Raw genomic sequence first — 14,695 nt, 5'->3', positions numbered from 1 at the left:
CAGGGCAGGGACAAGCTGGGTTGCACAGCTTGAGGAAGGTGGCCTTCCTCATTCGAAAGTTGCGGACCCACTGGTGATCACCCAATTGCCCCATCACCCATCGGTCCCACCAATCTGAGCTGATGGGGTACCGCCAGACCTGTCAGGGCACCTGAGACAGGAAGGGCTGCCAGGGTACTGAGGCAATGGTGCTGCCATCAGTAGGCTCCTTCTCGGCATCATCATCCTCCCAGAGATGGTGGAACACCCTGATGAGGATGAGGGGCAGAGGCAGCAGCAGCTGGCTCTTGCTCCAGGAAGAGCTGGGGGGCTGCTCTGACATGCTGCTGAGTGGCAGTACTGAGCAGTTTCAGTGGAGACTGGGGTCCCTGCAGGAGCTTGGCTGTATCTGCATAGCTCTGCAAGGCTTGCCAGGTGCTGTACCTTGGGCAGGGGGGGCGGGGGGGACACTTTTTAAGAGTGTGCAGAGCCAGTGGTTCTGGAAGGGCTTTGCCCTCCATGTGAGCTACGCTTCTGGGGTTGAGGAGCTACCTCTGTTGACAGAGCTGGGTGCTGTGTGAATGCTCTCTGTCATCAGACGTTTTGCCGGGGTAACTCTGTCAACAGCACCACCTGTTGACAGAGGCTGCCCATGTAGACATAGCCCCACAGACTAACACAAATGTCTTGAGCTGGAGCTTTGGACCAGTGGAAATCCTCAAAGGCCCTAGAATGGCCACTGCAACTATGCCAGTCCTCATGATCTCATTGGCTAAGTGCCCTAGCGATTCCAGCAGCAAAAGACTGATGGAGTAAATGGTGAATGATCTCAAAGGCCTCAATAGTAGGAAATGAGAAGCTCCATCTCTGACCATGAAGAGGAAATGGAGAAGGAATAGGGAGATCATGGAGGCACCGAGCCATCCAGTGCCAGAGAGCAGTGCCAAGGGGAGGCCCTAGGAAAGACACCTGATGGGGGATTTCCTCTTGAGATTGGTCTCAATGCAGTTCTGATAGAACAGTCAGAGACAGGTCTCTCTGCAGTGTTGGGGATGCCGAGCCCAGGTCCCTTGGTGACTTGAGTACTAGAAAAAACAATGAGAAGTCCTGTGGTACCTTATAGACTAACAGATTTATTGGAGCATAGGCCCACTTCGTCAAATGCATCATCACATGCATATTGAAGCACTTGCCCAACTTTAATGGGATTAGGCATGTGATTATAAGTTAGGCATGTGTTTTAGCACCTTGCTCAATAAAGACCTTGAAATGTGGCCTATAATTACCAGTTACAGGAACTGAACTTTTCAATGGTATGCATACTGGACTAGAATTAGAAAAGCAGAAGAATCTTACACTTGCAGCATACTGAGAAAAAAAACATTTTATAAATATACCTCTTTCTACTTTCATTCTGTCAAGGATTTCATTTTTGTCTGCTAAGTCAGACTTTAAGGCAGTCTCAAGTTGAACAATTTGTAATTTCAGTTGCTGTTCCTTTAACTTCCATTGCTGCTCATGACTCACACTGAAGGCACTGCAATAAAACATGTGGCATGTGAAGAAATTTTAAAAAATCAACTTCAACAAAAATAATAATGAAAAAAAGCTTTTAGTGGCACAGAGACTACTGTCATCATGTTTTAGGAATTAAATAAACATATGCTGGTCTGCTGCTGTTAAAACCAAGGCGCCTTTCTTAGGCTGTGGTTAAAGATCATGAAAGAGTTTGTGGGATGAGTAAAGGAACTGGCCTTAATTTAGAGCTCCAAAGTCAGGAAAGTTGGCAGTGTACAGCATTTGTGGGACCAGAAAAAGAATTCAGATGCATATTCCAAGGGAATCCACAATGCCAAACCTCAGCAAAAGACAAATGACAAAACCATTCTTTCCACATATAAAACCCCATAATGTAGAGACCTGTGATTACCCACCTGATCTCCTAACATCTGTAAAGCACAGAGTGCCTAATGACCTATTGCCGGCTCAAAGAAATATTGACTATAAAGTGACAACAGTTCTCATACTGTTAAATGATTCTGATACTGATTCAGAGGCAGTCACAAAAAGGAGTCATCCTACTTAAAAAAAATCTAGGGAATGAGAATAACTATTTTTGTTTTAACACATTATTTGGTTCTAAACCAAAAACCACTATGCAACAGGGACGGCAGGAACACCAAATCAGAATTTCTGAAACCCTCACAAAAGAATGATTCAGCTTGAAGCAAGAGTAAATATATAAAATGATTCACAACTAGGATAGAATATGTAAAAATGTATGCAATGTATGTTTGTATCATTTACAAGATGAATGCTACTTTGTGCTGTTCACATCATTATTTAACAATGCACTGATTGGCTTACAAATGTTCTCCTGGGTTTCCGCCAAACACCAGCTTATTCACCAAGGTGTAATTGCAAAAGACATTCTGCATTTTTTTTAATAATCTGAAACTTTAAATAATACATCAGCTCCTCAGGAATCCAATTTGGAGAAGCTGATTCCAAATGGAATGAGGCATCTCATGTCTATCTGTAACAAAACCTACCCAACCCACTCAGAAAAACAAAAACAAACCAAGAAACAAAAACAAGCAAACACTCCCAGAATTACAGACTTTTTACACCTTAACAGAAATGGAAATTGTCTGTTTTAATAGACTGGTTGTGACAGAGTAAATGCAAATTTACATCTAATGAATCAGAATGAGGATTTGCATAAGGGACTGAAGAATTGTTGTAACATGAAATCTTAACTGTATCTTTTAGCTGACAAAAATACCCCCAAGACATTAAGGAAAATCTCATGTTTTAACTGAATGCAAATACATGACAGGTTAAATGTTCATGACGTTCATTTTCAATGCTATGGACATACTCTACAAAAAATGAATGTGAGAGGCAGCATTTGAAAGGTAGTGTGGCCTCATTATCCAGTGTTTCTCCTGTTGACTGGTACCACTCCACAGCAGCCTCCTTGTTCATCCCTGGGATTTTCCTGGAAGAGTTTAGGAAGGCAGCAATCCAGTTCTTGATATCAAAAGGGTTCAGAAGCACTGGGCTAGTGGACAGTTGGAAAACTCGAGCTCTGTTTCTGGTTTTGGCACTAACTTGCTTTGTGATTCTGAACAAGTCACTTCTACCTCTCTCTGCCTCTGATTCTGCTCACACCACCAGTTTGTGTGGCCTATATAGATAGGAAACACTTCAGGACAAAGTCCGTCTGATTCTGTGCTTGTAGTGTACCTTTTACAGTGAGGTACTGATTTTGGTTTGGGCCCCTAAATGCTGTGTTAATATAAATAAATTATAATGTATATTTTCCCCTCTATTACTACTGTTTTGAAGAGATATCCTTGAATCCATGCTACCAGCAATTTCAGAAAACATACAGACTTAAATTATTCAAGTTTTGACTGACTAACGTGAAGAAAGGATTACATAGATAAATTATAATTGATTAAATCTTAAATAAAAGTCATATGTCCTTACCCTTAACAACAACAAGAAGGAAGAGGAAGAGGAAGAAACTGTAAATTCTTGAAAATAGCTGCTATCTAGATTTACATCTATATTCAGTGTCACCAGGGGTTGTTAATTACAACGTAAGAAAACACATGTACAACATTATTTCAGTTGTCAAAACAGATCTGCATTACAAGAGCCTATGAAAACAATCCTTGCAACTCTGTTATCCACACAACTGGCTTACTTGGATGTTGCCTAAATAATAAAGACTTCACTGACAAACGTACGTGTATATGCAGTGTTGTTCTAACCATGTTGTTCTCTGGACATTAGACAGAAAAGGGTGGGTAAGGTAATGTCTTTTATTGCACCAAAGTCTATGCTTTCAAGCTCAAACAGAGCTCTTTTTCAGAAGCTTGACAGCTTGTCTCTCTCACCAACAGAAGCTGGTCTAATAAAAGACATATCCTCATTCACCTTGTCCCTCTAAAACTCATACTTCTTCTCTGTAAAATCTTGGGGACAAAGCTTTGAAAGAAGAGGGGCCTATCATGGGCTGAGGATGAGGTGATGGACCTCCTCACATTGTGGGGGGATGAGGAGGTCCTCCTCCATGTCAGTAGTCAGTGCCATGGCCACTGCCTTTGGATGACTGTCCGGCAGCGTGAGTGGAGACCGAGCTGGAGGCTGAGGACCAGCTGGGATCCTTGGGTGGGACCCACTGCCATTGAGCCCATGTTAGAGGAGGAAAAGGGGATCTTGGTGATCGCCATCCCCTCCAGGTCCTCAAGCCATACCCCCTCCTCCCAGGCCTCCCCTGAATGCCTGGAGTGACCCTCTGGTATGTATCTGGAGCCTTGGACACCCTGGTATGTAGGAGGTGGCGTGCCTGCCCCTGACACAGCGGGCTAGCCACATGGCCACCAGCCCCCCTCTGGATGAGCACCAGATGGCTGTGCGCAGATACTCAGCACTTTCTCCCATGGACAGAACTACAAGCTGCATGCTCAGGGAGGGAGTGGGGGGGCCGAGCCAGTAGTGGCGGGCTGTGCAGGGGAGATGGGGGGCTCAGGGCCAGGTCACGGGACTAAAGGGTTGTCCCTCTCTCCCTTCTGTCTCTGTAGTTCTGCCGTCTGAGGGCCTGGCGAGTCAGCCCAGGGCCAGGGGAGCCCCGCACTGACCACTGACGGGGCTGGGGTGCAGTTGCCCACCAGGAGCTGGCTATTACTATGCAGGATGGCAATGGAACAGATGGCCTGGGGCAAGGTGGTGGGCACGCTTCATGTCTTCATCTGGGCTGCGACCACTTGCCGGCCCCGGGGCCCTGCCCCCTTACCACCCTATTCTGCAGCCCCTCCCGCAGCCTCTCCCCTTACTGCCCTGCTCCCAGCTGATTTTGCCCCACTGAGGTTGAGGCTGCTGCACTCCCCTGCCCCCGTGCCCCTTCCTCCCTGGAGTCTCAGCTCCTTGACAACCATAACAGGGACCCCGGACCTGGGGCAGTAGGGGCTCATGCAGCTGTTGTTGCTCCCAGCCCCCCACCCCCGCCCCCTCCAAGTTCAGGTGCCCCCAGCCCCATCCTAGGACCCCACTTTGAACATAGTTCCCCCGACCCACCTATAAATAGTTCTGTCAATAGTTTAATTGTAACATGGTTCGGCTATTTAGATAAAGTGTTTTATTGTTCAGCACCCTGTTGCCCCTCGTGCATGAAAGGAGAGCGGTGGTGTGTGTCCTTATGGGAGAAGGCATGGTGGGGAAGCAGTGGTGTATGTATGGTGAGCATGGTGGGAGGTGGGTCGGGGAGGGTCATTGGGGTCCCCTTCTGAAGGGCCCCTGGGGTCCCCTTCTGAAGGGCCCCTGGAGGGCCTCCCTGACCCACACCCCATCCTGGAGTGCCTGGCGGCACGGGGCTGATGCTGTACAGTAAGTCTGGCTTTACCTCTTGCATGCTGTCTGATCTGCAAGGGCAACCAGAGCACAGGCAGGTGTATGCCCACAGCATTTCTTTAATGTCTTACAGGGGAAGACAGTGATGGAGTGTCTTGTGAGACTCAGCCGTGGACAGGAGTGCCCATCAACATGCATTGCAGCCTGCCTGACCCGGCAGCCTCAAAACACTTCCATCTTCCTTGGGCCTCCTCCAGAGTGATTCTGGGGACTCCAAGTCCAGGGCAGGCTCCATTCAGTGTGGACATGCTATTTCAGAACAGTTGTGCCTTATTTCAATTCTTCCCCATAGTGTGAACTTGATATTTCAACTTAGTTATTACAGGAGTTATTTACTCAGTGTTAGTTATTCCACAATAGTTTGCTAGTGTAGATATAGCCAAAATGTCTAACAGTGTTCTAACTACAAAACAAAAGGTATACCACAATCATTTTGCTTCCACTTTATCTGCACTAGAGATGTAGTGATCTTCATTGGCTTTCTCTCATCAATATAATCCTTTCTATGCAATGGAATAATGGAATCAATGGATAAATGAAATGGATGAACAGAGTGGCTGTTTGAGGGAAGGAGGAAAGAATAAACATGTGGCAGCTAGCTGAGTGTTTCAGCTTACTGGGATATGGCTAAGTAGAGTTTCAGTTACCAGTTTATTTTAAAGATCTGTTCTTGTAGTTTTTCTACTTGATCTTGCCAGATTACAAGATGTTGCTTTACCAAAGTTATTTCTTTGCTTTACTCAAGAAGACGAATAATGGATTAATGAAAATATTAATTCTCCCCTTAAAAGTCAGAGGAATCTGCAATGTCAAATTTTGGCAACAGACCATTTTTTCCATATATAAAACTTCTTCACATGGTGTGCTGTTATTCCTTACTTTGCCTTGAAACGATCCTTAAATCAGATGGTTCCCAAATGCATTCACCTATTTACATTTCTGGTTTGTTTCTTAGAAGGAAGATAATAAATAACAACTCTGCTAATAATATCAAATGTTGTTGTATTTATTTCTGAGAAATCCTGTATGAGTTGCCAAGTTGACAAACTGCAAATATAAATTCAAAAGTCATTTGGAGGAGGGGGGAAAAATAGAAAAGACTTCCAGCATTCTGACTACTTCTCCAGGAAACTAATTAACTTAAGAATATGTCCCTTATTATTTTAATTGTTCCATCTCAACAGAAAAGGTCATGTTCTCCTAGTAGAATTAAGACTGTTTTCTTCAATTCATGAAAAGTTTATTTCAACATCACCTTTCTCCTCATTAAACATTTGCAAATTGACTAATTATTTCAATTTTCCATTCTGGATTAGAGAGCTCTGTCCCTTATCAAATTTTATGTTTAGGGATTTGGCATTTTAATGTTTTATTTATGTGATTTTTAAACACTACTGACAGGATTTACACAGGTTATTATCTCCAAAAAGCCTTCACATTAACTTCAGGTAGAACCAGCACAAAGTCAACAGCTACTATTGAAATAAACACAGTTAGAAAATGTCACCAAAACTACCACAAACATTAGCTTAAGATGAATTCCACAGAAGAGATGGGAGAAGGAATTCAAGAAAATATCTTCAAAGAAAATAAATTTCATCTGCACAATCCTACATCCAAAGATATATGGATTTCTTATTCAAAAAGTAGCCACTTAGACTATTTCTAATGTAAATTCACTCCTATTCCTAAATAACTTGGCTTGATCGTAAAAATTATGCAACCAATACTACTGTTCATTTAATGGATTTTTTTCAGAATGAGTTTAATACTTGAAGAGTATTGAATCCACAGTTCTGGAGACACAAGCACACTGTCAAGAAAACAGAGGCAACACAGACACAGCAACATGTGTTTTAACATACACTTCGGAATTGGAGTGAGAAAGAGTAAGTCTACGTATGTATAAAAGTAGCTAGGAAATAATGACGGGAGTCAAATGACATTAAAAACACCAATTATAATTTACCTGTTATATAGTTTGTCATAATTTTCTTTTAAAAGATCCCTCTCCTTTTCTAGGTCAGTAATTCTATCTTGCAACTAAAATGAAGAAGAAAGCTCTATGTAATTCATAGCACAGGAAACAACAAAAACAAGTTATAAAGTTGATTAACCAATATCTGTAGACACTGCAAAACATGTTTTGTTTTTTTTTAAAATTTCAGGATTGTACGTAATGGTGTCTTAGAAGCATAAAAATATTTTTCTTTCATCAAATGCGTCTCCACTTGGATAGTAATTTCTTTTTTCACATTGTTTATGAAAATGAAATTAACAAGTCTGATCTATTGCTGTTTATGCCAAAAGGAAGTGTTTTCAGCACTAACAATTGTGAGGATCTTAGTACTGTTCTAGGAACGTCAGTAACTAGTTAGTGGCTTCTGTATGATTAATTTTGCTTTGAATTGGCCAAACAGAAAACAGATATTACTACTTGCTTTTAAAATGTTCACTGAAGGAAGATGATAATTTAAAATCCACTCTACAAGAATTTTCCTAAATATGTTTCATAGAGGTTACTCACTATGAAGCTTAAGCTTTGTCAATGTAACAATAAATTAAAAATGACCCAATCTTTAGATATGACTAAATACAATAAGATATACAATGGAAAAACCTGAAGTATTATTCTGAAACCCTTTCTCCTGCACTTAGTCAATGGAACTACTGAGGGAGTATGGGATGGACTGAAGGATCAGTTCTTAAGTCTGGATCAACTTTGACTGGTACTTCTATTCTTCTGGCTAGAGAAGCTCAAGAACTGAAGAAGTGATTGATTTGAGCTTCCAGGTGGAAAGGACAGTCATCTGTTACATGAAACGATCATTTAAAATGATTTTAAGTAGATATTTAAATTTGCTGTAATTCAAAAATATGGTGCTAAGGAGTCTCAATTAAAAAAAATAAAGTATATCTATTATGGCTGTTTTTTCTAATGGAGCATTTTAAAATACTAATGCTTACCTGAGTACTCCTCTACTTCATGCATGTCTCACAAGCATAGGAAATATTTTGAAACATACAGTATTTCTGACACAGGTAACAGAACACACTATTAACCACCTTTTCTCACACAAATGAAGTAAGCCTAATGTCAACATGAAAGTTCAAATGTATGCAGAAAAACAGAGATCAAATACATAGGTGGCCTATTAGAACAAAGAGCAAGTACAGGATACGTTTCTAGACACAAAGAATCAGAAATTAATTCTAGTCTTTTAACCAGAAGTTAAAGGAGCAGTGATTTGCAGTGCAACATTTAGGTCATCTTTTTAACTGAAAATACAATTCTTTTACTAAATATTGCCAGAATCAGATGTGAATTCATCAATGCCTGAGCCATATGTAATCTCACCTCTTCTATCCTTTGTTTTGAAAAAGTCATAGATTGTAATTCTTTCTCAAGATGGAGGCACTTTAAACGCTGTTCTTTAAGCTGCAGATTGAGTTCATTCCCGTTTGCCATTAAAGCATCATGGCTGGCCTTAAGGTTCCTTTGATTCTATAAAAAGGAATGGAGAAGAAAAAAAGTTAAGCTTTCTCCAACAACACAATGATGACATAATTCCTAAGTTATAAACATATATATAAAATGGTAGCTGAACTTGCCAACTACTACATAACACATTTTAAACTCAGCCAAAAGGAGGCACTCTTGAACTAAGTTTGCCCCCTGTAGGAACTGAAAGATCAGTATCAGCACAGACGGCTAACAGAAAGGCAGTGTTTTCCTTTCTCCTCAATATTAAAAAGTTAGTTACGATGAGAAGGACCAAAACTACATCTGCTAGAGCAAATAAAACATTTTAATGTGGTTTCAGTAGTTCAATGCACTGACCAAAAACTTGGCAATAAGAAGCAAAAGTTAAGGATGACCACAGCTATGCTAATCACGGATTGTAACAGCTATGCTAAACCATAGTTTTGGATATTTAATTGATTTATATTCACAATACACTCAGATGCACTTCCTTGGAACTAATAATTTAATGAAAAGCTTACAATTTCTTTTAAAATTAAACTTATTTTTTCGATTAAATTTAGATACTTCAACCATTCTTAGTATCATCATAAGGTGCAGGTAAAACCTCATTCCAGGATATTACTGATGATTATACACCCCATATTTCACAGTATATTACCAACTCATTTTGTAAAAATTCTCAGTTAAAAAAAATCACATTCAGACAAGTATGGCTGTTAGGCTGTTTTGTTTCTGGTAAGTCTGCTATTTAACATTCTCTAAGTCTAACATGAAATTATATAAATATAGGTAGCATTGCATAGGGGAAGTTAAAATTGTGGAAAACATAAGAACTATGTAATGTAATATTTTCAGGAGCTTAAGACAGAAATGGAGGAGTGCAGCATGACTACTCTCAAAAATGACTTTAGAAAAAAATCATCTGTTTGATCTTTTACCTTCCATTCATCCATAAAATAAATCTCATGTAAAATAACAAATATGTCAGATGTTCTTTTGCCAGAGAAATCACAGAAAAAATTAAATATATTAGCCATAGTCCTCAGCCTTTGACTCTTTTCTTGAGGCAGTTTTGGGTAAATGCATCTGTGTTCCTCCTCTTTCTCCAGCGAGGGCACCCACTTCAGGCTTCCAACGGTGTCTACAATTGCATTCCTCTTTCGAAAGAGGTATGCAACTGAGGTAAATCAAAAATGCAAATGACACATACATTTGCATGTTCTAATTTTGAAAGACTGTCTTTCGAAAGAAGAAAGCCAGTGTAGACACTGCTTTTTCGAAAGTAAATCCCATTTTCAAGAGACTCCTTCTTCCCATTAAATAAAGGGAAGGAGTCTTTTGAAGATGGGTTTACTTTTGAAAGAGCAGCGTCTACACTGGCTTTCTTCTTTCAAAAGAAGCTCTTTCGAAATTAGAACATGCAAATGAGGTGCTGAATATGCAAATTTGTAGGTACTTTGCATTTCCGATTTGCTTCATCTGCATGCCTCCTTCGAAAGAGGAGTGCAAGTGCAGAAACATCCCAAGTCACTGCCTTTCAAAAGAAGCACATCTCTCTTCACCTTCTGACCAGGTATTTCCAGAAGAACTATATTGATTTCCCCAGAAACAGGCAGAGTGGCCTGTTTCCATCCTCCTCCAAGATAGTAGACAGTGTAATTGTCAACAGTTACAAGTTACCATAGTAGTTTCTAAGTATGTACAACTAACTTACAGTCATGTCAATAAGATTATCAGAGATCATCTCTAACACCAAAAAGGGCTCTGGTTGGTGATTAGTGTATCAAATCCCACACAAGGTTTTTTCCTGTGATTACAAGTTCATCACCATTTAAACTCAGAACAAACCTGCTCATATAGACCTGAGCCCCCTTCTATCTTCTGTTTAGGTTTTTGAAGTGACCATGAATAGATAATTGGACAGGCAATAGGTTTCTGTCCAACATGTAGCTCAAAAGAATGAATCTGGGAGTGGGTCATTTACATTCCCCCTTGTCTCAAGTATTGCCTAGAAATTCCCCTACTTCTTGTAGAGTATTGTTTCAAAGAATTGTTTCAAGCACATAACACATTGTAGTGTTTATGTTAAATAAGTTAAAACAATGACACTCAAATGTTTCCTTTTGAATACAGTGAACTCCTAAAATATGTAAAATTAATTCCAAAAGCTTAAACTAGGATATCTCAGGATACTGTCATATGTTACAGCCCTTGCCCTGCCTTCTTCCCCCATCTCTGCACATTTATTACCTCCTTTAAAGAGAAAAATATTCACAAAATCTGCTAAGAACTCACTATCCCACCTTCTCTTTCCACTCATTTCCCTTCTCCCCAAACTCCTCCCCTTCTCTCCAATCATTTATTTGGATATCTTCCATCTCTAACCTTTCCCCTTCTCTAGTGATCCCATCTATTCTCATTCAACTTCCTTACTTAGTTATCCTTTCACTCAATCCCTTCCTTGCTCTTACTTCTCATCCTCTTCTCAGGGCACATCTACACTTACCAGGTCGAAGGGTCGATCTCAGTGGAGTCCACAGCTGATTCCCTGTTATCCTCGTGCCACCAGGAGTAAGGGAGGTCGATGGGAGCATTTCTCCCATTGACCTCCCTCCTCGAGGACAGACCTTACAGTAGACTGCAATTGCTACAGCTGAATTGCGTATCTTCAATCAACAGTAAAGTCTAGTGCAGACCAAGTCTCGGATCCATTCTAATCAGGCTTACAATCTATTTTAACTTTACTGGAACTTCTGTCATGGGAATTTCTAAAAACTTACTCCAGGACAAACTATGGCTCCTATGTAATCCTTATCTTCCACAACCTCTCTGCTCCATTTGACACATATTGTCAATCCCAATCTTGATAGAGATGTAAAATCCCATTTAATTAGTTAACCAGTTAAACATTAAGTTTCTACCAATTAAGCTGAGGGGGGGGTGTATTGGAGGGAGGGAGTGCTGGAACAGGCTGTGCCCCCCACAGTACCCTCAGGGCCACTGTGGATCAGGGTTGATCTGGCTAGGTTAGAGAGTCCCTGCCCAAAGAGCTCTCAAGTCCACAGCAGACAAGAACTGTTCTGGCCGTGCTGGAGTGCCTCCAGTCCATAGTGAGTCCCTGTGGCAGGTAGTGGGGCTGGCAGGCAGCGGGCTGCTCCAGTTACCATAACTGGTAAGCCTCATTGTTTAAGGTGAGACTTACTGTTTAACCAGTTAACCATTAACATCCCTAACTCTTGACACCTTACGTGAAAACCTAGCCCCATTAAAGTCCATGTGAGTTTTACTATTGATCTCAATGAGCTCAGGATTTCACCTTTCATCTTTACTGGTCTTTTAAGAAACAGTTTTCTGGTTCATCTTCTAAAACTCTGACCATCCTGCCAGACTTTCTTACAGTGGGTTCTTCTTCTCTTCTTATTTTATACCCTGTATCAAGTTGGTAAGTGAGTTGATAATTTCTAGTTTTTTGGATTTCACTGGTGTCTGGCACTTTATCCTTTGTAGAACATGCCTGCATGTAAAATGACAAAGGGTTTGATTTTGATTGCACTTACACTGATGTACATCAGAAGAAACTTCATTGACCCAAATCTGCTTTCAATTATATCTATGCAATCAATGGTGCAATAGGGTAAGTGAGAGCAGAATTAACTCCTGAGAACTAAAACTGGAAACATAAAATAATAATTTAGCAGGTATTACTCATGGTTTGTGAAATCCAGAGTATCAGTTGCAGAATCAACAGCAAATATTTTTTTAAATATTTGCATAAGGGATAGTAAGTAAATAATCAGACGAGAGTTTCTGGGCTTTTCAGACTTTCATCCAGACACTCACACGACAGCTATTACTATATGACAATATTTTCTCTATGCGTATATGATAACAGACACACATTTTAGGTCATTAGCTAGCGTAGAATCTTTGACTTTTATTATTCCCTGGCTGCTCAGGAATTGTGCAATCCAGATTAAAAGGGAAAATGGACATACAGTATTTGCATTTAATTAAAGTACATCACACAATGTCAGTAGTTACACAAAAAGTACTTTTATATTTCTGAAAAACATACATCAACTACCATACTAAATGGTACTACACTATCATATGTATTGGTTTGATATTCAAATTAGAAATTCTGTACTGTTTTCTATGATTAGTTACATGTCAGAATTATTGTTAAAATTGTATCTCATTCACTTTTTCCAGGATGATAACCTCATCTCTGGGTTCTCTGACCATAATAAATACTTGAGCTTTGCTCTTTAGGCTTAATGACACTAATACAAACACAAAGGCTGTGTCTACACTACAAAATAACTTTGAAGTTGCTTACGTTGAAGCACAACTTCAAAGTAGAGTGTCTATACAAAAAAAGCACCTCCCTTTACTTCGAAGTAGGCTCACCACTATTTGAAGTAAAATGTCTATGCGCAAGTAGCCCCTAGTTTCAAAGTAAGGGGCCAGAAAATGAAGCAGGCAGGAGGTCACATGGCTGACAAGCCCTTCCAGGCTCACAGACAGCTGACCACTTAAAGACCCCCTCTCAAAACCCCCACCCTGCATGTGCTCAAGGCTGAAAGGCTGTGGACAGCAGCAGAGCACGTGCTGGAGAGAAGAGCCGGAGACAATGCCCGCCCACATCCTCCCCAAGGATGAGGTCCTCTCCACCCTGACCGGCCTGGTCGGGGCACCTGCATGGGACCCAGTCTATAGGCCCTGGTCACGGCCCTGCTCTCTCTCACCCGGGCCCGCACCAGTGGGCCGTCACCATCCGCACTGAGTGGTGGGACCAGTTGGTGCTGGAGGATTGGGACGATGAGCGGTGTCTGAGGAACTTTCACATGACCCGGCAGACATTCAAGGACCCCTGCCACTGGCTTGCCCCAGTTCTCCAGCACCGGGACACCTGGATGTGGCCAGTGCTTGCAGTGCAGAAGAGGGTGGCCATTGCACTATGGAGGCTGGCCATCCCCAACAGCCATTGGTTTGTCACCCACAAATTTAGATTCGGCAAGGATGCTGTCGGAGTGGTGCTGATTGAGGTACGTCTGATCCCCACTCTGAACTCACTCTGGGGAGTGGGTGACTGGGAAAGGGGAAGGGGGCCCCTGGAGGGAAGGTGGCAGGGGAAAGAGGCGCCTGGCGAGAGGGGGAAGGGGGGCCTCCCACTCAGGCAGGGAATGGCAGGGAAGCCTCCTAGTCAGGCATTCATGGACTTCCTGCCCTCTAGAGGTCGTCTGAGCCATCAACACCCTGCAATGCATAATGACCCTAGGGACCTGGATGCCCCCCTCACCGGGTTTGCAGACCTGAGATTCCCCAATTGTTTCAGAGCCCTGGACAGGATGCACGTGGCAATCTGGGCTCTGGACCACATTGGGGGCACCTACATTAACAGGAAGGGGTACCATTTGGTGGTACTCCAGGCCCTGGTGGACGCGAGGGACCATTTCCTGGAAGTGTGTGTGGGGTGGCTGGGCAGAGCCCACGATGCCTGGGTGTTCCAAAATTCCTGGCTGCGATGCTGGATGCAGGAGGGCATGTATGTCCCTCCTGCGGGAGCTCCCACTCAGGGACACCACAATTCCCCACTGCATCATGGTGGATGCCGCATACACGCTGCACCCATGATTCATATGGCCCTATACTAGACGCACCATGCTGGCCCAGGACACCTTTAACAGTTGCCTCAATCATGCCAGAGGCACAGTAGAGTGGGTATTTGGGAGACTGAAGGGGAGATTTCTCAGCCTCCTCACCAGGCTGGATGTCAGCGTCCCAAACGTCCCCTTGGTCATCAAC

At 42.1% G+C, this 14,695-nt stretch overlaps 1 protein-coding gene across 3 annotated transcripts in view; it reads right to left on the bottom strand.

Moving 5' to 3' along the window:
* The window catches only part of RPGRIP1L (RPGRIP1 like), a 193,958-nt gene that overhangs the window by 126,400 nt on the left and 52,863 nt on the right, over positions 1 to 14,695 (bottom strand). The window contains exons 9-12 of one of the 3 annotated variants that reach the window (XM_075009175.1): positions 8,759 to 8,905; positions 7,370 to 7,443; positions 1,377 to 1,516; positions 484 to 1,064 (exon numbers count right to left, since the gene is read on the bottom strand). In XM_075009175.1, coding sequence (XP_074865276.1) covers positions 979 to 1,064; positions 1,377 to 1,516; positions 7,370 to 7,443; positions 8,759 to 8,905 — 447 coding nt within the window. In that variant the 3' untranslated portion in view covers positions 484 to 978. Of the gene's footprint in view, positions 1 to 483; positions 1,065 to 1,376; positions 1,517 to 7,369; positions 7,444 to 8,758; positions 8,906 to 14,695 lie in introns of those variants that run through there. The other 2 variants (XM_075009174.1, XR_012647535.1) reach the window with 2 other exon arrangements.

This window comes from Carettochelys insculpta, chromosome 14 (genome assembly GCF_033958435.1).
Source record: "Carettochelys insculpta isolate YL-2023 chromosome 14, ASM3395843v1, whole genome shotgun sequence".
In the NCBI taxonomy this organism is placed as follows: Eukaryota; Metazoa; Chordata; order Testudines; family Carettochelyidae; genus Carettochelys; species Carettochelys insculpta.
Note: the sequence above shows the minus strand (reverse complement) of the source record. Positions and strands in the feature narration are given on the sequence as shown.